Source organism: Ailuropoda melanoleuca, chromosome 19 (assembly GCF_002007445.2).
Source record: "Ailuropoda melanoleuca isolate Jingjing chromosome 19, ASM200744v2, whole genome shotgun sequence".
Classification (NCBI taxonomy): Eukaryota; Metazoa; Chordata; class Mammalia; order Carnivora; family Ursidae; genus Ailuropoda; species Ailuropoda melanoleuca.
Genome location: NC_048236.1, coordinates 22,508,253 through 22,531,703, shown reverse-complemented (window position 1 = coordinate 22,531,703; position 23,451 = coordinate 22,508,253). Strand labels below are relative to the sequence as shown.

Genomic DNA, 23,451 nt, shown 5'->3' with positions numbered 1-23,451 from the left:
TGAGAATGTGTGTAAGAAGAAAAAAGATAGAGGAAGACCAGAGAAAATGCAAACCAGAAATAGCAAAAAAGAAAGTGCTGTTAAGGATGACACAATATGAAATATGTAAACCCAAGGAATGACCCATAATGACACTAAAAACATGGAGCCATGAAAAAAACTGCCTTGATTCTTGAATTTGCCTTGATTGTGACTAGTTCTACCATGGATAGTAAAGTCTTAATACCCTCAGACAGTCAAAATATTTCCCTGGCAAAATATATACAGAATATTAGAAAAAAAGTTAGGCTTACATTTTGTCCATTAATGCCAGCCAGACCTGGATCTCCTTTTTCTCCTCGTTCACCCTAGAAAGAAACAATTTATACAATGAAAAATGTTACAGCCTGAGAACCTTTACTAAGAAAAAATAAGAGAGTTACATTTGTAACAATGTGATTACTTTGCTAATCCCTTGAAAGAAACATTTATTAAAAACAATTCTAAGTCCTGAAACCAAAGAGAAGTTTAAAGGTTCAAAGAAAAGCTGTATAAAAATGATAAAAGGGTAGAAATAGAACAAGGATTATTTATTTTCTTCTATAAGTGACAAAGAACTTTCTGGAGGGCAGTTTGGCAATATACATCAAGAGTCTTAAATCTGTTCATTTAATTTGGCCCAGTAATTCTGCTTCTAAGAATGTATACTAGGGAAATGATCAGAGATGAAAAGTTTTAGGCACTAAATTGTAGAGTACAATGTTATTAATAGCAGTAAAAAAGAGAAACATCCTAAATGTCCAATAATTGGGAACCGATTAAATAAATTATGGTATACAGATACAATGGAATATAATACAACCATTAAAATCATGTTTATGAATTTTACTTTATACTACAGGAAAATTCTTACAATGTAAAAAGCAAGATACAATTAAGGGATTGAGAAATTCAATAAATACATGTTAACAAATACCTATTTTTATTACTTTAAAGTTACAAATGTTCAAAATGACCATTTATACCACTTGTTTATGATACATCCCAATAGTGACATATATTTTTGTTTGATTATCATCTGAAAGATCCATACTTTTATTGGCAAATGCTGCACATGTGTAGCATAATTCAAAAACAAATACCTTTTTACCTATGCATCTACCTACCTACTGCCTACCAACTTATGTATCCACCTACTATGGGTCTTAGAAACAATACTGGAAGAAGACAAACCAGAACAGTAGAAGTGGTTAATCTATGGGTTCTGTGATTATGGGTGATTTGTTTCCCCTTCACTATGTTCTTCTTTTTTCAATTTTTTAAAACAATAAATATATATTAACTGTAAAATCAGTAAAATGTCTAAAAATAAAAGAATATATTATACATATAAAGAACTCATCCAAGTTGCCAGGTCTATCATGTAACCCAGTGTGTGTGTATGTGTGTATGTAGTAGTATTTATAGTAATCTATGCTTTGTACTACTAGGATGATTTTTATCCTCTTCTTTATTCTGTTGTCCCTCTTCATTTTTTTCTAACAATGAACACTCTTATTTTTATATGCAAAAAAAAATACTTAAAGAAAAGCAAGCATCTGACTTTGTGAGAAAATACGTTATACGCTAGAAGACTATGTATGATTACATCTAAGACTATGTATTCATCCAAGACTATGTATTATTACAATATTGAAATCATCTAAGACTGTGTGTTATTACACTATTGAAAACACAGGATACGAAGTAAAAATAACTTGATTACTGGAATATAAATATATGTAGGATAAAGAAAAGTGTATATAAACACATTCAGTGAAATAGGGTCAGGTTAGAATAAAGCTGAAAATTTTAAACTGAAAATGGAAGGATGAGGAAATACCCTAGACCTGTGCTGTTCAATGTGGTAGGCACTAACTACATGTGGCTCTTTACATTTAAATTAATTAAGATTAAATAAAATATAAAACTCAGTTCTTCAGTTGCCCTGGCCACATTTCAAGCGCTCAATGGTGCCTACACTATTGGACTGTGCAGATTAGAACACTTCTATCATTACAGAAAATTCCATTGAACAGTGCTGTTTCCGAAGATGTCATATATGACAGAAAACAAAATAAGAATTAAGAGCCTCAGAAATACACAGAAGAAAATACCTATCTAGTAGGGGGGATAAGAAACAACACGGTGTCTACGTGGTGACACAAAATGTGTTCAGCAACCTTAATAGAATGAATTGAAATTTTTGGCACAAGGAGACAAATCTAATTCCACGGATATATCATCATTAACTTTCAGAACGTAACTAAAAATGACTATAATCTTTATTCAAAATTAATGGTTCTCACAGGAGGAAAAAGTAAACAACTTTATAGTAAAGAAATACGTGCCTATAAGGAAATCTGCAAGCCCAACTATGGTAATAAAAGTTAAATAATACCTATAGAGAGAACAGAGTTGATAATCTGATGGAGTTTATGCTGCACGGCAAGAGGAAAAGAGATGTGGCCGAAGGCTAAAGAAGAAACATGCTGCTTCAATTTGATCACTGGCAAAAATCTGCCATGGATTTTAAAAAGTAGAATAGGGGCGCCTGGGTGGCTTAGTTGTTGAGCGTCTGCCTTCTGCTCAGGGCGTGATTCCAGAGATCTGGGATCGAGCCCCACATCAGGCTCCTCTGCTGGGAGCCTGCTTCTTCTTCTCCCACTCCCCCTGCTTGTGTTCCCCTTCTCTCTGGCCATCTCTCTCTCTGTGTTAAATAAATAAAATCTTTTTTAAAAATTAAAAAATAAAAAGTAGAATCATAAAAAAAGCAAGTACAGGTCACAGTGATCAAACAAGGTTCACAAAAACCAAGCCATTTACTTTACTATCATTGTTACCAAATCCTATAATGTTTCCTACATGGCAAGCATTGCTTTAAGCATCTTGTAATTCTGTGACAATCCAGGACAAGGATAGGACTATTACTCTCATTTTACAGATGAGGAAACTGAAGACAGAGAGGTTACCTAAGTTGCTCAAGGTCACACAAGTAAGCGGCAGAACCTGCTTCAGCCAGGCAACGTGGCTCCAGAATCTGTGCTCTAAAACTTTTCATCTCATTTGTTTTTGAAACAGTCCAGGGACAATAAAAAATGCAGTGCATATCTGGATTTCTGCAAAGGGGGAGGCAAAGTCTCTTCCTGTGTCCCTCAGAGTAGGAAACAGAAATACGGCCCAGGCAATACTACTACTGGTGAGTATATAACTGGGAGAAGAATGGTACCCAATGGATTTCTCCCTCTCCCTCACCTATTTAGGTCCCTTCATCCCTGGCTTCTACTCACTAGAGGCCAGTTGTCAGTCTCTCCCCTATCATGTCTACCCTCAGTCCTGACAAATAAAAATGTCTCTATATAGTGTCAAATTTTCCATAGAAGGTAAAATTGCCTCCGGTTGAGAACAACTGATATATTACACACTATCATTATATATGCAACAGATTCATGATATGGAATGTTACAACAGACTGACATAATATGCTACAGTAAACAACATGAACCTCATTAGGAATAAATGTGCAATCCTGCACTGAAGCTAATTCTGGGTGGGTTACAAATAAAAATAAAAATATTAAAGGAACAGAAAGAAAAGTGAACATAGCTCAGAGCTCATGATGAGGAAGGTGACTCTAAGTATGGAACCAAAAGAAGAAACTGATAATAGGAAAAATATATTTGACAAAATATTGATTATAAACTTGTAAGGCAAAAATATTATAAACTAACCTAAAAGGCAAATGACAAGATGGGGAAAAGTAGCATATGGTGGGTTAGTAGTTAACATCATTACTATGCAAAGAGTTTTTATCATTTATAAGAAAAAGAATAATATCCAACTGGTAACTGAGCATAAGAAATGCTAGATGACAATATTTTAACTGGTATCAATTCATCAGGTTTTATGTTAGTGCTAGGTGAGTTCTAAGGCCTCACAATTACAAATTATCCCATCCTCCAAAAAAAAGCAGTGGGAGTTGTGTATGCAGACAGGAAAAAGAAAGATATTCAAGAGATGCATACTTAATAAATCCCAAACAAAAGAAATTTGACAATAGTAACCAGCTGTTCTCTTTTTCTCCATTGAGAAGAATATGAGTAAAAACAAAACTACAACATTAAAGATTTAAGCTAGAATTAAAGAAAATTGATTTGACATCAGAGGTTGTTAGAAAGTAAATGCATTCAGATTGTTTCCCAGTGTTTGGGTAAGTTCAAAAGCAAAAAGAATTAAAAAACAAAGCCAATAGAACATCTCTAGAGGTTTCTTTAAAAATACAATAAATCATTCTGGTCCGATACAAACTTAAATGCAATCCCAACCAAAGGAAAGAAGATAAATGGAAATTAGATTACATTTAAGATTTTTCTAATACCCATTCTTTGGTGAAACTAATTTCAAAACTATACTAAAAGTTAATGTTCTTCCAAACAGAACTGAAGGGCTTTGGTATTCAAAATACTACATTAGGTAAGTAATGAAACCCTTTTACAGAGTTTGAATTAGTCCATTATTATCCACAATGCAGGTAGATATTAACATTACTAATACTTCAATAGATACTCTCAGTAATATACTAGCTTCTGTTCTATACACCTTATTATATGCCAGACTCCGTGCCAAGTGCTACAATAGTAAGGGCTCATTTTAATTCTAGCAATAACCTTACAAGGTGGTTATTCTCATCCCCATTTATTGATGATAAATCACCAACTCAGAGGACATAGGTGACTTTCGTAGGGTCAAAGAACTCTTTCTATTATCTGAAGTTATTTGCTCAGTTACTTTGATCTCATTGGGACTTGATAATCTCATTCCTCAACGTTTTCTTTTATGAATTCTCCTTTCAGTGTCATATCTGAGTTTACAAATAAATTTAGTTATTTATAAATAGACAAATGTAAATGTTATGGATAATGTGGGAGATACGGATCAAAATTATTTTTTTACATGAATATCTAATTGTTCCAGGAGTTTTGTTGGAAAAAACTATACATTATCTGCTGAGTTGTTTTTGAACCTCTCTTGAAAATAAGTTGCCATGTATATGGGGAGTTATTTCTGGACTCTATTCTTTTCCATGCATCTATTTGTCTATCCTTATGTGAACACTAAGAATTTCTTGATAGCTTGTGATAAATGCTGAAATTAGGCAATATTAGCCTTCAGGTTTTGTTTGGCTGTTTGTTTTTCAGAGTTGCTTTGGCTATACCAGGTCATTTGAATTTCCATATGACTTTAAGATCACACTTCATGTAATTTTTGGTATGATGGATATCGATATAAAAATTAACTTTGGTCCATACATCACTCTACATGAAAATTAACTTGGATGGATTTTAGACTCAAATGTAAAATGGAAAACTAAAAAAATTGTAAAACAAAGAAGAAATCCTTTGTAACATTAGGTTAGACAGAAGTTTCTACTTTGTTATCTGATTTCTATATGTCTCATATCTTTTTCATTCCCTCCTTCTTTCTTTACTGCCTTTGTTTTATTCAAAAGATATTTTTTATGGGCGCCTGGGTGGCATAGCGGTTAAGCGTCTGCCTTCGGCTCAGGGCGTGATCCCGGCCTTATGGGATTGAGCCCCACATCAGGCTCCTCCACTGGGAGCCTGCTTCTTCCTCTCCCACTCTCCCTGCTTGTGTTCCCTCTCTCGCTGGCTATCTCTATCTCTGTCAAATAAATAAATAAAATCTTAAAAAAAAAAAGATATTTTTACCATACTATTTTAGTTTTCTCTTATGAGTATTTAGTTTTTTTTTTTTAAGATTTTTAAAAAGTAATTGCCCTAGCATTTACAATATGCATCTTTAACTTATCACAATCTATTCCAGTTAACATCAACTTAATTTCAGTAAACTGGCAACTTTGGTCCAATTTAGCTCCATTTCTTCCCCCTTTCTGTGTACTACTGCTGTCATACACATTATATATGATGTATGTTATAGCCATATATTATAAACATAACAGTACAGTGTTAAAGTTTTGCTTTAAAAATAGGCTTTAAAGAAATTAAGAGAATAATAACCTGTATATTATACATCAATATATGAATATCTATCAGAGTTTTTTACACTGACACATATATTTACGATTTCCAGTGCTTTTCATTCTTTCCTATGGATTTTCAGCCTGAAACACTTCTTTTAGAAACTCATGTGGGTCATGTCTGTTAGCAAAGAACTCACGTCATTTTTTGTTATCTGTAAATGTCTTTATTTTTGCCTTCATATGTGAAAGATAGTTTCCCTGGATATAGAGTTCTTAATTGACAATTTCTTTTTTAGTATGTCATTTGATTGCCTTCTGTTCTTCACTGTTTCTGAAGAGACATTAGCCATTGTTCTCATTGTGGTTCCATGCACAATGATGAACTGTTTTTCTCCTGATGTTTCAAAATTTACTGTTTGTCTTTGGTTTCCAGCAGTTTGACTACAATGTGTCTAAATGTGGTTCTCTTTATGTTTATCCTATCTGGGTTCTATTGAACTCTTTGGATCTCACCTTAATATTTTTCTTCAAACTTGGGAAGTTTTTGGCTCTTGTTTCTGCCTTGTTTATCTCTCTCCCCTCCTACTGGACTCACATAAAGTGGACATAAACTGGATATTAACTGGATTCCTTAGGATCCTCTCATGTCTAAATAGCTTGTCATCATCCAGTGGTTTGGACAGAAGTTGCATTCTAGCACCTCAAATGCATAGGGCTTCTATCCTTTTCTGATCCATCTGTAGGTGGGGTGGAGAATGCATTTATTGTTACAGCCTTTCTCATCTTCTTTGTTATTTATTTTTCCTTTTGTTGGGATTATTTAGATTTCTCCTATATATGCATATAATTTACCAGTTATTCTTCTGATATATGTATTTTATGTTATATATATGTGACATATATTATATATATTATATAATATATATATCAGTGCAAACTTTAAGTAAGTTTAGTGACTATCTGATTTGTGTCATTCTCTGGGCTATTGGTATGAAAGTACATCTACTTGATATAGATTAGAAACAACTGAAACACATTTCTTTTATAAATTATAAAGTTTTTAGAGTTTCACATACATTTATGATATAGTTAGTTTTTCAGTACTTTAAACCATTAAAATGTCTTGTTTTCTATTTACTATTAAGAATCAATAAATTAAGGAATATCATTTTAAACTAATCCCCTTTGCCTAAATGTTGTAAATTTGAAAATTTAAAAAAATGCATATATAGTATACTACTAATCACATATATAGATTAATGAAAAGAAGTTAAAAAACAGAACATTTCTAAATAAAAAATCCTTTTCTAACTTAAAGGATATCTGTAATTAAGATTTATCACCTTAATATTTCTCACAATACATATAATTTAATGTTTTGTTGTTGTTATTGATGACGATAATGACACAGAAGTGCCTAACTGATTATGTTTCTGGAAGCTAAATATAGACTGAGAAACATGATAGATTTTCAAAAACTGCCAAGCCAGAGCTTAAGGTTCTAACTGTGATCTAGTGAACAGAGTCTGGTGCTTGGAAACAGGAGGTTTGAGTCTAATCACACATCTGTCTCTACAGCTGTATGAATCTTTGCCATATTGACCTCTTGAATTTTTAACTGATAGAAGCAAATAACTTCTAAACCTACCTAATTAGTATCATTGCACTGCTGGAGATAAAAGAATTTGTATGTAGGTGCATTTACCCAGATTCTTTTAAAGTCACACTTCATAAGGCCATTAGGATGAACAGAGATAAAGGCTGAGACAACTTTGTGCTGAGACCAATGCCCCTGCCTTTAAAGCCTCAAAGAGACTGTCTTGATAAATGTATTTATGTCACAAATTGCTCAAAATTCTTTTATCTAAATGGATTAAAGTCAAGATTACTCACCTAATTGCATTTGTGATATAAGCCTAATTAAGTTATCCCTCCAAGGGGGAGAAAAAACTTAATCTAACAAAATAACTTCTACAGAATCAGCTTATATCAATTTCCTTTAGCAACTAAAAATGCAGATAGATTAATAATTACAGATTATAAATTTAATTTGGTTCAAATTTCAAATATGAAGAGAAGATCCTCTTTTAAGAAATACTCTCACTGATGTATCACAAACAATTTCCAAGATCATGTTACTGTCCATTACTTAGAATAATTTTAAGCATAAAAACGTTAGTATAATGAAAGAATTTAGAAGATCTTCAGAGCTCAAAATACCAAGTGATCTTATCTTTGATTTGTTAACTAACCTATGGCATAATTCTGGTTAAACAAACAGATGGTTATACATAAGTTCAAGTCATCCACTATTAAGTTTCCCTAGTCTTGTCTACTCAGTTAACTGGGATAATTGCTGGCTGGAAAGCCACCCAACTGACATTCATACACAATCTAGAATTCAAGACTCTTTTGGAGAAAGGGAGACCTTTGGGAAATCTATTAGGCAGTAGTCTTTCATGTTTGCTAATGTAGTGTCAGAACTTCCAAGCCTCACAGAAATTGATTTTGTGGTACAGGGACAAAGGAGACATCCAAAGAACTGTTTTCATGAGTACTATAGATACTAACACGTGACAGCAAACTAAGCATCCACTGAAATGGTTCTAATGTACCATGTTGGCAAGATGGTATGCCACAACCCACCATTCCCACTTTGCTTAAAATTGTGGTCACTACATTAGGAATGACAAATAATAAGACATGTTATTTTCAGATAAGCGGAGGAGAGAAAGAAGTGGAAAGAGAATATCTGATTTGCTTTTTCCCCACTCTCATCTTTTAAATTTTGTTATATTTAAGTTTTTATTTTAATTCCAGTATCATTAACATATAGTGTAATATTAGTTTCAAGTGAATAATATAGTGATTTAACACTTCCATACATCACTACAAGCGCCCTCCTTAATCCCCATCACCTATTTCAACCCATCACTCCCCCAGATACCCCACCCCTGGTTACCATCAGTTTGTTCTCTATAATTAGTCTGTTTCTTTCTTTCTCTCTTTCTCTCTATTTTTTCCCCTTTGCTCCTTTGGTTTCTGAAATTCCACATATGAGTGAAATCATGTGCTACTAGATGGACCGAGAGTATAATGCTAAGTGAAATAAGTCAGTCAGAGAAAGAGAACATTTGATTTTAAAAAAGGAAGGAGGCAACATAGCAGAAATAAATCCCGGGTAATGTGATATACCAAGAGGATGTCTCTTTGGGGAAGCCAGGCCTAAGGTGATATCTGAGGAGGTGGAAAAGGCATGGGCAGGGCATGAGAATGGGCAGGATGTGAGATAGGCTAATACAGGCCCATTCCTCAAAATCATTTGACTGGTCTGCCCATTCTCAGACACACACAGGCAGAGGCAAATACTAGGTCTCCCACAAATGTCTTGTGAAATATCATCAGGAGGAATTTTGAGTAAAATAATGGCATTTTAAATGACAGTTTCTCAGGCTGATTTGGAACCAGTGCCACATCTAGAATGAATTCTCAAAACTACCAAATCATCTGTGTACTAATGTAAAATTTTCCGAATTATAGCAATGTTTGCAATGGTATTTCAGACCCCTTTCAAAATCCACCATTTCATTTCATTTTGCTGATGAGGAGGGGAGATGAAACCTTATTCTCATCCGGGAGAGACAATTCAGTCTGTTGCAGCTGCTGCCTGGGATCCAGGGAGAATTACAGATCTAGGAGGAAACTCTCCACAATTATCACAGGCAAATCTCAACTGCGAGGTCCAGTGACTTGTTCTTTCTCTGACTAGGATGCAAGGACCAGAGAGGTTTCTTCTTTGCTTGTTTTGGCATTAAATCTTCTATAAACTTTTCTAGGAGGTCTCACTCAGAGTTTGCAAGATATAAAGAGCAAAGAATTTAACATCAGTAAAATCACAACCTTTCTGAGCTTCAGTTTTCTTATCAATCAACTTGGCCTAATAATATCACCTATCTCTCAGCATTATTTTGAGCTGCTCTCTGTGAAAGATGTTTATAAACTGCCCATAAATGTTACTTATGTTTATTAAGGTAAAAATATGTAATGAATTGATGTAAGCTTATGAAACCTATAACTGTACTGTGGTTATATAAGGATATCCCTATTAGAAAATACATAATGAATGGGGGTTAAAGGGTTATGATTTAAGTAACGTATTCCCAAGTCATATAGGAAATATATATGTATATGATTATATAAATAACCCATGAATATGTATACTATGTATAAATATATAATGTAAAAATACATAAATTATATATATTTATATATTTGTGTGTATGTGTGTGGAGAGAGAAAGACAGAGAGAGAGAGAGGTGGGGAGAAAGAACACAAGTAATCTACCATATGAGATAAGGGATATATGGGTATTTTCTGTACTATTTTTGCTTTTACAATTTTGCTGATATATTTTATAAAGTTTGTGGTTTAATTTAACTTATTGAACTTTGACTAAGGAGAATTTATGTAATTATAAATCTACTTAATTAAAGCGGTATTAAGTAATCAAATTAATCACATGATAACTCTATGTAAAGCCTTATGACAAACACTGGGGATATGAAGCCTCAGCATTGTTATTTGGGGAAGACCAGCCTCTGATAATTGCCAAAGGAGTCCACAACATTGAGAGCCAGAGGGGTTTGGTGGTGAGATAAGTATGGTGAAAAGGTGTGGTTAGAAAGCCTTCATGTTGGAGGTGAAAATTAAGTTAGACCTTGAAGTATGGTTAGGACATAAACAATGTGTAGGAACCTGAAAGGTATTATTCTAGCAGATAGAGGGAGCAGTCAAAGATTCCTGGTTTATGTCAAGGGGACTCAGAGGTTAATTGGAAGAGGCTGACAAACAACGGGACAATTTGAGGATCAATAAGGAAAACTACAATGGATTTAAACAGGCTCATAATACTAAAAAAGAAATAAAATAAAACATGATCTGTAAGCATAGTAAGATACTAGAGAGTCAACTCTATTTTGAAAAATGGAAAGAATCGAGCATTTATCAGGACTTTCTTTGTGAACCATACCACTGGGTAATCAGAGAGTAGGTGAGGGGAAATTCCTCCTTATAAAAATATTCTAACTAATTAATGCGGAGGAAATGATAAAATTAAAATATTTTACAACCCTAAATGAATTAATAGATGTAGCTATTAATGACCAATATCTGCAAATATCACAGAAATTTCCAGACATTTTATTGCTTCTGACAGAAGAACTTATCAAGTAGTCTTGCCTAAAATATTATACCTAAATCTGATCTAACTACCACTGAAAGCAAACACAAAGGAGATAGAAATGTATTAAACTACCCCATGGAAATATAATCAGCAAATCCAGACTAGGAAATTCTTCAAGACAAACAACTTGGTTTCTGTAACAAATAATGTAATGAAAACAACAAAATGACAAAGAGATAGAGAGGAATATTACAGATTATTAGACACTCAAAAGCACAGCAACTGACTGGAATGCGTGGGCTTTATTTGGACCCTGACTAACACAAACTGTTAAAGAAATGTTACGGCTTTTATGATCTTATTGGAAACCTGAATACCAAGTGACTAATGACATTAGAAATTATTGTTCAAACTTTAAGTGTGATAATGGTATAATGATTGTGTAAGAAAAGCTCTTGTCATTTAGATGCACACTGAACTGATGAAGCATCTGCTGTCTGGGATTGCCTCAAAACAACACAGGAGGGGTCTAGCTGAAACGAGAACGGCCAGGAGTTGAAGCCAGCTGGTACGTACACGGGGATTCTTTATCTTATTCTGTAGACTTTGTGTTTGTTGAAATTGTCCTTAATAACTTCTTGATTATGCTTGAGTCCAGGTTCTTTATTTTACATAAAGATAAAGTGAAGTATATTTTTTCATCTCCACAAACATAGAGATATGTCATTTACACATATTCCTAGTTAAACTTTTTGATACCTATGTAAGAATTTCTTAATAGGTAAAACCCTGGAAATGAAGACAAAAGTTACTTATTCACAACTGATGTCTAGCATTTATAGAAGATCTTCTGTGCAGGAGATACTGTTTCTCAGAGCTTTAACTCATTCACCTCACCACGGCACGAAGGGTCAGGTACTACTGTATCCCTCACATTCTGGATGAGGAAATTGATGTAGAGCAAGGTAAAGTATCTCAACACAGCTAATACGTGGCACAGCCAGGGTCTGAACTCAGGCAGTCCCATTCTAGAGCTCAGGTTCTTAAACTTTAGTGCATATTTAATTCTGAACTTAATTATTGGCAAGATAATTATTGGCATGTTTTAGGCAAGATCTAGATCAAAAGAAATGGAAGGGGTTATTTCAGAACAAGATAAAGGTAAAAGTAAAGGCACAATGAAAAGGACCAGCAAGTTAGTTGGTTTTGGGTAAAACACAGGACTCTGAACAAGAGAAATGCAGTTGGAAACTCAGACAAGATTAGCTTGTGAGAGACTGTGAAGGGCAAGTTAGGGGTGTCAGGTCATCCTCCTATAGCCATCGGGGACTACCGATTATTTTTGAGCAGAAGACTGGCACTGTACATTTGGAGATTACTGGAACTGGACATGTAGGAGATGTTATTGGAAGAGGAGAGATTAGAGGCAGGAATTCAGTTAGGAGCTATTCCATTCATCTAGGCAAAAGCAAGGAAGGCTGAACTTGGGGTAATAGCATGGGAATACAAAAGAAGGGCAGCTATGAGATATGAGATGGGACAGAAGCAAGACACAAGAGAAATGAGTTAACAAAAATGACAAGTTTGGGGTCTGGGCAAAGCTTGGGAGGACAGTGATGTCCTCAGCACAAATAGAAAACATGAAATGCAGGAGGAGAAGCAGATGTGAGGGGAAAGAAGGGTTTTGCTTTAGACATACTGAACTAGAGGAATAAAGAAGACATCTGGGAAGATAGGTCCAGGAGGTACTGAGTAAAGTGGACCAGGAAAGAACTCAGGTGCAGGATGCAGATTCGGGAATCATCCTCCTGAGAGGTGATAGCAGCACTAAGACAAATTAAGACTGCTAAGGGAAATGGGGCAAGCAGTTTGGTTTGAATCTCCAGCAGTATTAGGACCTTTTAATACATGGATGTTGTTTCCTGTTTTTAAAAAATTCCTCCAGGGCATTTAGCACAGAACTCAATAAACTCTCTTGTCTGATTCATGAAGAGATATAAGCAATGCTAGGAATCTTTTCATAAGCAGTGTTTTGATCTCCCAAATTGATCCTAGTACAGTGTTTGTTTATCAGCAGTGAGAATGGTTTGTTTTCTTACTGTCTTATCTGGGAACCAACTAACAGGGAAAGGCCGAACCTCAAAAGCAAACTGGGAGTGGAGGACGGAAGACCGTTCTCAGATAATTCAGACCTACAATCCTACTTTAGACTGGTATGAGAAATAGAGGAAATAACATGGAGGTCTTTACCTGCCCTGAATGTTATAAACCACTGATAAGTAAGGCTGCAGTTAATTGGGAGTGAAACTACAGGAATGGGGAAAGAAAACTGCAAGAATGCTGCACTTCTGCACATTTAAATTATTTCTCATTTAAGTTTAAAAACTCTGAAAACTAAAATAAAGATCTGTCTCCTACAGCAAGGCCAACAGCAAACCATTTCCGAGTCTTTCTCAGAACCTAGATGAATCAGATTATTTAGTTTAAAGCTTTAAGGATCCAAATAATTATCTTTTTTACTTACTCAGTTTATTCCTCCCATGTCAGAACTCGATGTTCATACTTCATTTCAGACTTTTCACATTTTCCATTTACTGCAACCTTGGGCTGAGAAAGCCCACTACTTGACTAGATTTTATAGGCACTTTTATGGTATTAACAACTCTATTCCAGTAGGGGTTCTCTACAGGAGAAGGGGGAATATTAGCCAGAGGGCTCCTAAGAAAGCACAGCTGGGGATCCTTATCAGCAATCAAGAACCAACCCCACAAGGCAGTTAAGCACAGCTGGGAGGCGTTTTGTTAGATCCAAGTCTTAAAAGCCAGTGAATGGAGGGGCTGTGATGTAAATGGTGATGCTTCTGTCTCTTTGAGAAAACCCCACAAGCACATAAAAGCACCTCTAGATGATTCTCTGTTACGACCACTTTTCTGTTCATGAAACCAATAACCAGGCAATTCTTTCAAGGACTTTAAGCCTTCAGCATGACATTTGTTTTAAATTTATTTCAGCCATCAGAGTTGATGCTTCTCAGTAGCAAGTGAATTTTCCTTCAATAGAAGCCTTGTATCTGGCCCACAGGTAAGTTCAATTTTTCCCTGGGTCAGACTATTGTTTGTACTTCTAAAATGGGGAAAACTACTTTAAGAGATAGAGTTATTAGTAAATACTATAATTCCGGCTTTTTTATACTTTCATTTTTGAGGAAGAACACAGGATGAAAGAACACGAAAGAATACCACAAAACTTGGTGGTTTCTTTAATAAGTCCCAAGTGGGTAGTACAGATAAGGATTGGTTTCAAAATAAGTATTCCTTGAAGAATGTTTAAGGGATTTTAACATCCACTCTTCAGTCAGATTATATACCCGGAATTCAGTCTAGACCTATCTAGACTGTTGACTACCTTATGTGGATAGGCTCATAGATTAAAATAACCACTGCTCTCAAATTTTACTTATTGCGCAAGAATTTCTGAGGGAATTAACACAAAAACTCCCAAGGTACATGTCTAGACTTCCGATCCAGTATATTTATGGTGGGACACAGGAACAGGCATTTTAAGCACCCAGATGATTCTGATGTAGGCAATCTGCAGATGATAATATGAAAAACACTGGATATATTTTATACTGGATGTTTTTCATTGAAGTATATCCATTGATAACAACTAATAACCTCATCTTAAACTGAAACACATATATCTTCACACACTCTTTCTGACACATAAAAGGAGGTTTTTAAAAATATATAGACATAGTAATCTACGTCATTAAAAACTTTTACTGGCACCTATTACTCTTAATCGACACCCTTCTATGTATGTTATTTGAAACTAAAAACAATGTAATTAATTGTAAAATTTGCTTTCTACCTATGTTGCTGAAAAAAATTTTTTTTTCTATTTTTATTTTTCTTAACTAAGCAAGACAAACATATACAAGCTCTAGGCTACTAGAGCAAACTCCCTAAGTAGGATATGACATGAAGAGAATATATGTTTTAACAAGGCCCTGAACTGTGTTTTCTAAAGACTATAATGGGCCCACTGGAGTTGTTACATTCTATTAAATTCAATTTATGAAGGTAGAAAGTCCTTAAATATGCATTTTATGATAATATGCTTTTTAAGATGTCCCTTGATATATATTATACACACTGCTAGACCATAATGGCTATTAACTCAAGAAAATTAATAATATGCATTTTAAAATGGCCTAAACTTTCAAAGACTCCCAGAAGAAACTTTTTTAAGAGAAGTTTTTGAAATAAAGGAAATTTTTACAATTTTGCAGAAAAAGGAATAAACGTATAAGGAAACTTCGGAGATGTTCAGTAATGATGAAGGGAACTGAGATTTCATGTCTCTACTTTCCACTCTCTATACTCACTTCCAATTCTGATTAAGCTATCTCTCCAATAGACCTAAATGCAAAATCTGAGTATTCTCTTCTCCTTTGTCTCCTTTTCTTTTCTTTTTTTAAAGATTTTATTTATTTGACAGAGAGAGAGAGAGAGAGAGAGCCAGCGAGAGAAGGAACACAAGCAGGGGGGGGTGGGAGAGGAAGAAGCAGGCTCCCCCTTTGTCTCCTTTTCTAATGGTGCTGAACTCACATTGGACCATGGAACCATGAATGTCAGGAAGGCTGTTCCTCTCCAGAAGAAGGAGTAAAGAAATGAATAAAATACCTCTGTGTTGGCATTTGTCAATCTCCATTGATTTACTTAGTCTCTTCCACTGATAGACTCACTGATGGACTCACTAAGCTAAAGATGCCAAAACCATCCCACACAACGAAAATGAGGTTAAATACAACTTTTAACCTTGTAATATCGCAATTTTTAAAGTGAGGAATTATTTTCAAGTATTATAATGCCCAAGGAAATAATTATTTTTCTAAAAGACATGTTTTGAGGTATATTTTCTGTTTTGACCCCATTCCTTAGGTAGGGAGACTTTTTATACTTACCCAAATTGAATCTAAACAAAAATTTCCCTCAAATGTTACCAGCTCTTATATGAAGCACATATGGTTATTATATTTACATTAATTAATTTCTTTTATAAAGAGAACAAAATTGTCAATCTCCTATGGAAAATGTTTTAGGTTGGTCTCAGATAACTCCACAGCAACTTTCAATATTCAATGATAATAGACTAATGGCTAAAATGTCCCTGAGGAAACAAGGAATGTCCCAAGAACTAAAAACCCAACTAAATTGTCATTAAAGTAGTAAGTAAAAGAAAATTTGGGAGGATCTCCACATTCTATGTATATATATTTTTCATGACCTTTTTGAGAAGAAGCTACCAGAAGACAAACATCAGCCAACCAAGGGAACACAGAAACTGTAGGCAAAGGGCTGACAATGAACACAAATTCCATTTAGCTGTATGATGAAAAGAAATTAGAAAAAAATAGGGATTATGGTTAAAGAACAAAACATAAATACACACACTGAAAAATTTTGAAATTTATGTCAAAAAAATTAGAAGGGAAAGAAAAAAAGAGTGGCAGGTTGGGTATAATAATTCCTTTACCTTTTGTGATGAGGTGTTATAAAACTGTCCTTAAAACCAGTAGATTAAGTAACAGAGATAGCATATCAGTAATACCAAGGTAAAAACTAACAAAAATAACATCATTCATTGAAGTCAGATAGTGGCAGGGACAAAAGTGTAAATCTACTAATTCTGCTAATCCAGAAAAGAAAATCAATAGACATTAAGTGGAAAAACAGAGAATATAGTTTATTTTATAAACATAAGCACTGTAAAAAAATTTTTCAGATTTTGAGAAGAAACAAAAAACAAAGCAATTAAACAAGATAAAATAATTAAAACCATAATTTAATTTTTTTCCACAAAGAAACCTCCAGATCCTGTTTGCTTTTCTGTGAATTCTTAGAAATACTTAGGAAGAATTCAAATATTATTCATATACCTTCAGAGAACAGGGGGGAAAAAATCACAGTTTTCAACTCATTTTATGAGGCCAGCATAACTCTAATGCCAAAACCTGACAAGGAAGTTACAAGAAAGGAATATTTCAAGTTTTTCATAAACATGGATAAAAAATTCTAAAAAAAAGTTATTAGCTAAGTAGATCCAGTGATATACAAAAAGAAATAATACATCATGAATAAATGAGTTTTATTCTAGGAATCTAGGTCTAGTTTAACATTTAAAAATCAATGTAATTCACCACATTAATAGAAAAGAAGGAAAGTCATATAATCATCCCACCACTTCTAGGAAAAGCATTTTTAAAATTAAATATCTGAATGGGTATTTAAGGGAAAACTCAGGCAACTATATTCTTAGTATCCTTATTCTGATAAAGGTTTTCTACAAAAAACCTTGGGCCTACTTAATAATAAGATATTGATTCTTTCTCCTTGAATTCAGGAGATGGTATCCATGATACCATTTCTATTCAATATTGTACTAACATCCTAGCCAGTGCATTATGACAAGAAAAAGAAAACCCAGGAGAAAGAATCAGAAAAGAAGAAGTAGAACTATTTATTCACGTATGATATGGCAATCTGCAAACTATTAAAATTAATTAATTAGCCAAGGTTAATCAACAAAACTCAAGGTATTTCAATATTCTACAGCAAACAATTGGAAATTAAAGTCTAAAATTATTCAAAATATCATTAAAAACATCAAATACCTATTACTCAATCTAATAAAAAGTATGTAAGAATTCTACATTTAAAGTTGTATTTGTAAGAGGCAATAAAAAAGACCAAAACCAATATACTATCGACTGTATGACTATAATATCACAAGGTAAATTTCTCCCAATCTGTAGATTAAAAGAAAACTCATTCAAAATCTCAGCAGGTTTTATGTGTCTGAGTGTGGAGACTGACGTGATTTAAAAAGTAATATGGAGATGATAAGGGCCTAGAATACCCAAGACAGTCTTAATGAGCAAAATTGAAGCACTTACCATACTAGTGTTCTCAGAACAACACTTATTATAAAATATAATTTAGGCAGTGCTGTATAGGTGCAAGCATAGACAAATCACTGGATCAGAATACAGAAACTTTCCTTTCTTTCTTTGTATATTTTTATTTTTATTCTTGTTAAATTGTTCCTGTGCTGCATGATCCTGCCATTATCATTGCCATGATCCTAGCTCAATTTTATTTGTGTATTATTGTAGAAGTTATCTAGCTGTTTTTCTTTAATCCATCTCTCATCATGAGCTTGTTTTCTAAAATTAAAAAATTACCTAAAACGCAGTTTTACATAAATTCCTAAAAGTGATCACATAAAAAACTTTAGTACAGTTGTTAAAATGTTTTCTTATGAAATATTTGATACACATTCCAGAATATATGTATCTCTGAATGTATGTAATATAAAATGTATGAATATATATATTTTATGAATATAAAATTTATAAATAAAAAATAAACATGAAATTTATAAATATAAAATATTTCAGATATGACTTTTTTAAATATAAAAAATATGTATAATGTAAGCTATGAAGTGTAACAATAAAACATACTGTTCTTCTCTTACTTTTTTTGTTTTCACCCCTTCTCTAGATGCCAGACCTTTATTATCAACTTGTAGCTATCCTTCCAAATTTTTTCTCCAAACTCATATAATCATAACTAGAGCCAAAGAGACAGAAAGACAGGCACACACACACATGCACTATGGATTTTGCTTTTTTTTGCTTTTAAAATAGGTTATATTATATATATATATTTTGCATTTCTATTTTCTCCCTCAACATTACCTTCTATAAATCAATTTAGATTATCCACTATGGTCCTAATTTATTCTTTTAATAGTTCCTTAATACTCTATGATAGATGTGCCATAATTTACTCAAGTGCTCTCCTGTTAATGACTATTCACTCTTTCCAGTTTCTGCCACTACAGATAATGCTGCAATAAACACTATTATATGCACATGATATACTTTATATAGATCAGAGTCTCAAGAAGGGGATTGTAGGTAAAAGGGTGGTGCATTTAAAAAATTTTTTGAATAGATGTTGCCAAATTGCTTTCCAAAAGAGGCTGCTGTTTTACACATACCACCAGCAATGTATGGGAATGCCTTTGTCCTTGAATCACATCCAGCAACAGGTGCCAGGGTGATGGGTGTAAAGTCATAGCTCGTAATTGCTTTAAATTTCATATCACCGACTACTAGCACATCTAAGACTTTTATATCTGTGTTAATATTTTGGGCTTGCTCTTTAGTAAAACTACCTAGTCATACATTTTATTTACTTTAAAAAAGTTCACTTGTTTATCTTTTCTCAACAATTGTTAAAACTCTCTGAAAAGTATTGTTACTTGTTGTCTGTTAATTACATTATAATATTATCAGAACTATCATTTTCTAATTGGTTTTGATTATAGTCTTTTACAATTGAAATGTTTAATTTTTATACATCAGTTTTTTGCTTTATAGTCCCTGGACTTATACATTTGGTTAGATATACCCTTGTCCCTAGACTGCAAATGCAAAATATCTATTGTTTTGTTTGGATTTTTACATAAATCCTTCATCTATCAGGAATTTATTTTCATATAGGGTGTTAGATATATTTCATATGAATAGAGTCAGTTGTGCCAGCACATCTAAGAAACAATCCACCCTTTCCCATTGAATTGAAATACGACATTATTAAACTAAATTCTCATAAATTCGGGGACCAATTTCTAGATCCTCAGTTTTCCCCCACCTATCATTATCCTACATGATATAATATTTATGGTATTATGGTGACTTTATAGAATGTTATTTCTGGTAAAGCACATCCACCCTTACTATTGTTCTTTCTCAATTTTTTTTTTTACTATTTCCAGCTATTTATTTGTCTGTATAAGCCTTAAGCAATTTTATCCAGCTTGAATGCAAATTTTTAAAGCATGTCAGCGCTCTCAGTCATATTTCATTAAGTTTACATGCTAACTTTGAATTACTAAACTTTTTAATATTGTAACTTTTAAGAAAAGGGTATTTATATTCATTTAGATCTTGCTTCATATGCTTTGATTTTCTTTGTATATATCATGTTCCTTTCTTATCCAAATTTTCTCAAAACTCATTGCTTTTACCACTTCTATTAATATACTTCCCATTTATATTTCTAGGTGTTTAAGACTAAAATAAAGGAACTCTATTGTGTTTTCAAAATATATCTCATGTCTAACCAATTGCCCAAATTCTTTTATTAGCTAAATGTCTTTTCCTACCAAAGTCTCTTAGGTTTTCTATCTATATAATCCAGACTTTAGGAAAAAGGGATAGGTTTATCTCTTATCTTTCAATGCATACAACTTAGTATTCTTGTGAAGCAAAGGTGATGGCAATTTTACCTCATTAGATCCTAATATTCCTTAATTTCTAATCTAGTTTTTTCCTTTAAAAAAATAATATCCACTATTGGGTTTTAGTAAAAATGTTTCATTTATTCCTATTTTACTTAAAGACTTTTTTATTAAAAATGATTATTGCACATTATGAAAAGCTTTGGCATCTACTGATAAAACCATAAACTTCCATTTGAATTGATTGTTGTGATGTATTCTGTTCATATAATTCCTTAACTTCAATGACCTTTGACTTTCTAATATTATACTACTTGATCCATTTTTTGATGAATTACTGAATTCTGTTAGCTAATATTTTATATTTTAATATATATCTATATTCATAAGTAATACTTGATTATAGCTTTATTTTTTATTAGGTTTGGTATTAAAATTATGCTGACTTCATGAAAATTACCCATCTTAAAATATAGCTAGATAAAATCCTGCTGAAAAGCCCAATTAGTCCTGATCCTTTATTCAATGATAGATCCTGAATCACCTCTCCACAGTAATTGCTTAGACAATAATTAATATAGTCATATTTTTCAGTTATTCTTCGTCAATTATTTACATTCCGTTGGATTAAACTATCCATATTTCTGGTTTATAAAATTTGCTTCTTCTTTTGAATTATACATAGTAGTCTCCCAGAATTCTTCTAATCCTTACACTATCTGTGGTCAAACTTGGCCATTTTATTAAACTAGCTTTTGGGTTTTTTAAATCTTATGTTTAAAAATTTTCTGTTTCATCAATTTTAGTGATTATATTACTTTGGCGTATTTATTGCTCTTTTTATTACTATATAAGATAAAACATTTCTTTTACTGTTATATTTTCTCTTTTATAATAAATGTTTTATACTATATTCACCCTCAATACTGCTTTTTTATGTTTTTACATGCTTTAATATAAAGTGTTTTCTTGTTCATTCATTTCTACAAATTTCTCTTTTCATTTATCTTCTGTTCAAAGGTTATATTTAGGAGTGTTTTTCTTTTCCTTTTTTTTTTTGATTTTTTTTTTATTTTAATGTTTTTTTATTATGTTAGTCACCATACAGTACATCCCTGATTTCTGAGGTAAAGTTCGATGATTCATTAGTTGCGTATAACACCCAGTGCACCATGCAATACGTGCCCTCCTTACTACCCATCACCACCCTATCCCATTATCCCACCCCTCTCCCCTCTGAAGCCCTCAGTTTGTTTCTCAGAGTCCATAGTCTCTCATTCTTCATTCCCCCTTCTGATTACCCCCCTTTCTTTATCCCTTTCTTCTCCTATCTTCCTAGTTCTTATGTTCCATGGATGAGAGAAATCATATGATAATTGTCTTTCTCNGCTTGACTTATTTCACTTAGCATTATCTCCTCCAGTGCCGTCCATGTTGCAGCAAATGTTAAGAACTCGTTCTTTCTGATAGCTGAGTAATATTCCATTGTATATATGGACCACAACTTCTTAATCCAGTCATCTTAATCCAGTCGTCTCGGTTCCTACCACAATTTGGCTATTGTGGACAATGTTGCTATCAACATTGGGGTGCATATGGCCCTTCTCTTCACTACGTCTGTCTCTTTGGGGTAAATACCCAGTAGTGCAATGGCTGGGTCATAGGGTAGCTCAATTTTTAACTTTTTAAGGGACCTTCACACTATTTTCCAGAGTGGCTGTACCAACTTGCATTCCCACCAACAATGTAGGAGGGATCCCCTTATTCCACATCCTCTCCAGCAATTGTTGTTTCTTGCCTTGTCAATTTTTGCCATTCTAACTGGTGTAAGGTGGTATCTCAGTGTGGTTTTGATTTGAATTTCCCTGATGGCTAATGATTNTTCCAAGGTAACGCATGGTTTTTGGTGTTATTGTAAATGGGATGGATTCCCTAATTTCTCTTTCTTCAGTCTCGTTATTCGTGTATAGAAATGCAACTGATTTCTGGGCATTGATTTTGTATCCTGCCACCTTACTGAATTGTTCTATAACTTCTAATAGTTTGGGAGTGGATTCCTTTGGGTTTTCCATATAGAGTATCATGTCATCTGCAAAGAGAGACAGTTTGACTTCTTCTTTGCCGATTTGGATACCTTTGATCCCTTTTTGTCTTCTGATTGCTGTTGCAAGGACTTCTAGTACTATGTTGAATAATAGTGGCGAGAGTGGGCATCCTTGTCGTGTTCCTGATCTTAAGGGAAAGGCTTCCAGCTTTTCCCCATTGAGAATAATGCTTGCAGTAGGCTTTTCATAGATGGCTTTTATGAGATTGAGAAATGTACCCTCTATTCCTACACTCTGAAGGGTTTTAATCAGGAAAGGATGCTGTATTTTGTCAAATGCTTTTTCTGCATCAATTGAGAGGATCATATGGTTCTTGAGTCTTTTCTTGTTGATATGATGTATCACATTGATTGATTTGCGAGTGTTGAACCATGTCTTGCATTCCAGGGATGAATCCCACTTGGTCATGATGGATAATCCTTTAATGTACTGTTGGATTCTATTAGCAAGGATCTTGTTGAGGATTTTGGCATCCATATTCATTAGAGAAATCGGTCTGTAATTCTCCTTTTTGAGGGGGTCTTTGCCTGGTTTGGGGATCAAGGTAATATTAGCCTCATAGAATGAGTTTGGTAGCTTTCCTTCTGTTTCTATTTTTTGAAATAGCTTTAGGAGAATAGGTATTATTTCTTCTTTGAATGTTTGGTAGAATTCCCCAGGAAAACCGTCTGGGCCTGGAGTTTTATTATTTGGAAGGTTGTTTATCACTGACTCAATTTCTTCATAAGTAATTGGCCTGTTTAAGAAATCAATTTCTTCCTGTTTCAGTCTTGGTAGTTTATAGGTTTCCAGGAAGGCCTCCATCTCTTCCAGATTGCTTAATTTAT

General features: G+C 33.6%; 1 protein-coding gene across 1 annotated transcript in view; it reads right to left on the bottom strand.

The window, feature by feature from the left end:
- Positions 1–23,451, bottom strand: part of COL19A1 (collagen type XIX alpha 1 chain) — a 312,582-nt gene that overhangs the window by 178,165 nt on the left and 110,966 nt on the right. The window contains exon 12 of the mRNA XM_034648272.1: positions 294–347. Within this exon, the coding sequence (XP_034504163.1) occupies positions 294–347 (54 nt within the window). The remainder of the gene's footprint in view (positions 1–293; positions 348–23,451) is intronic.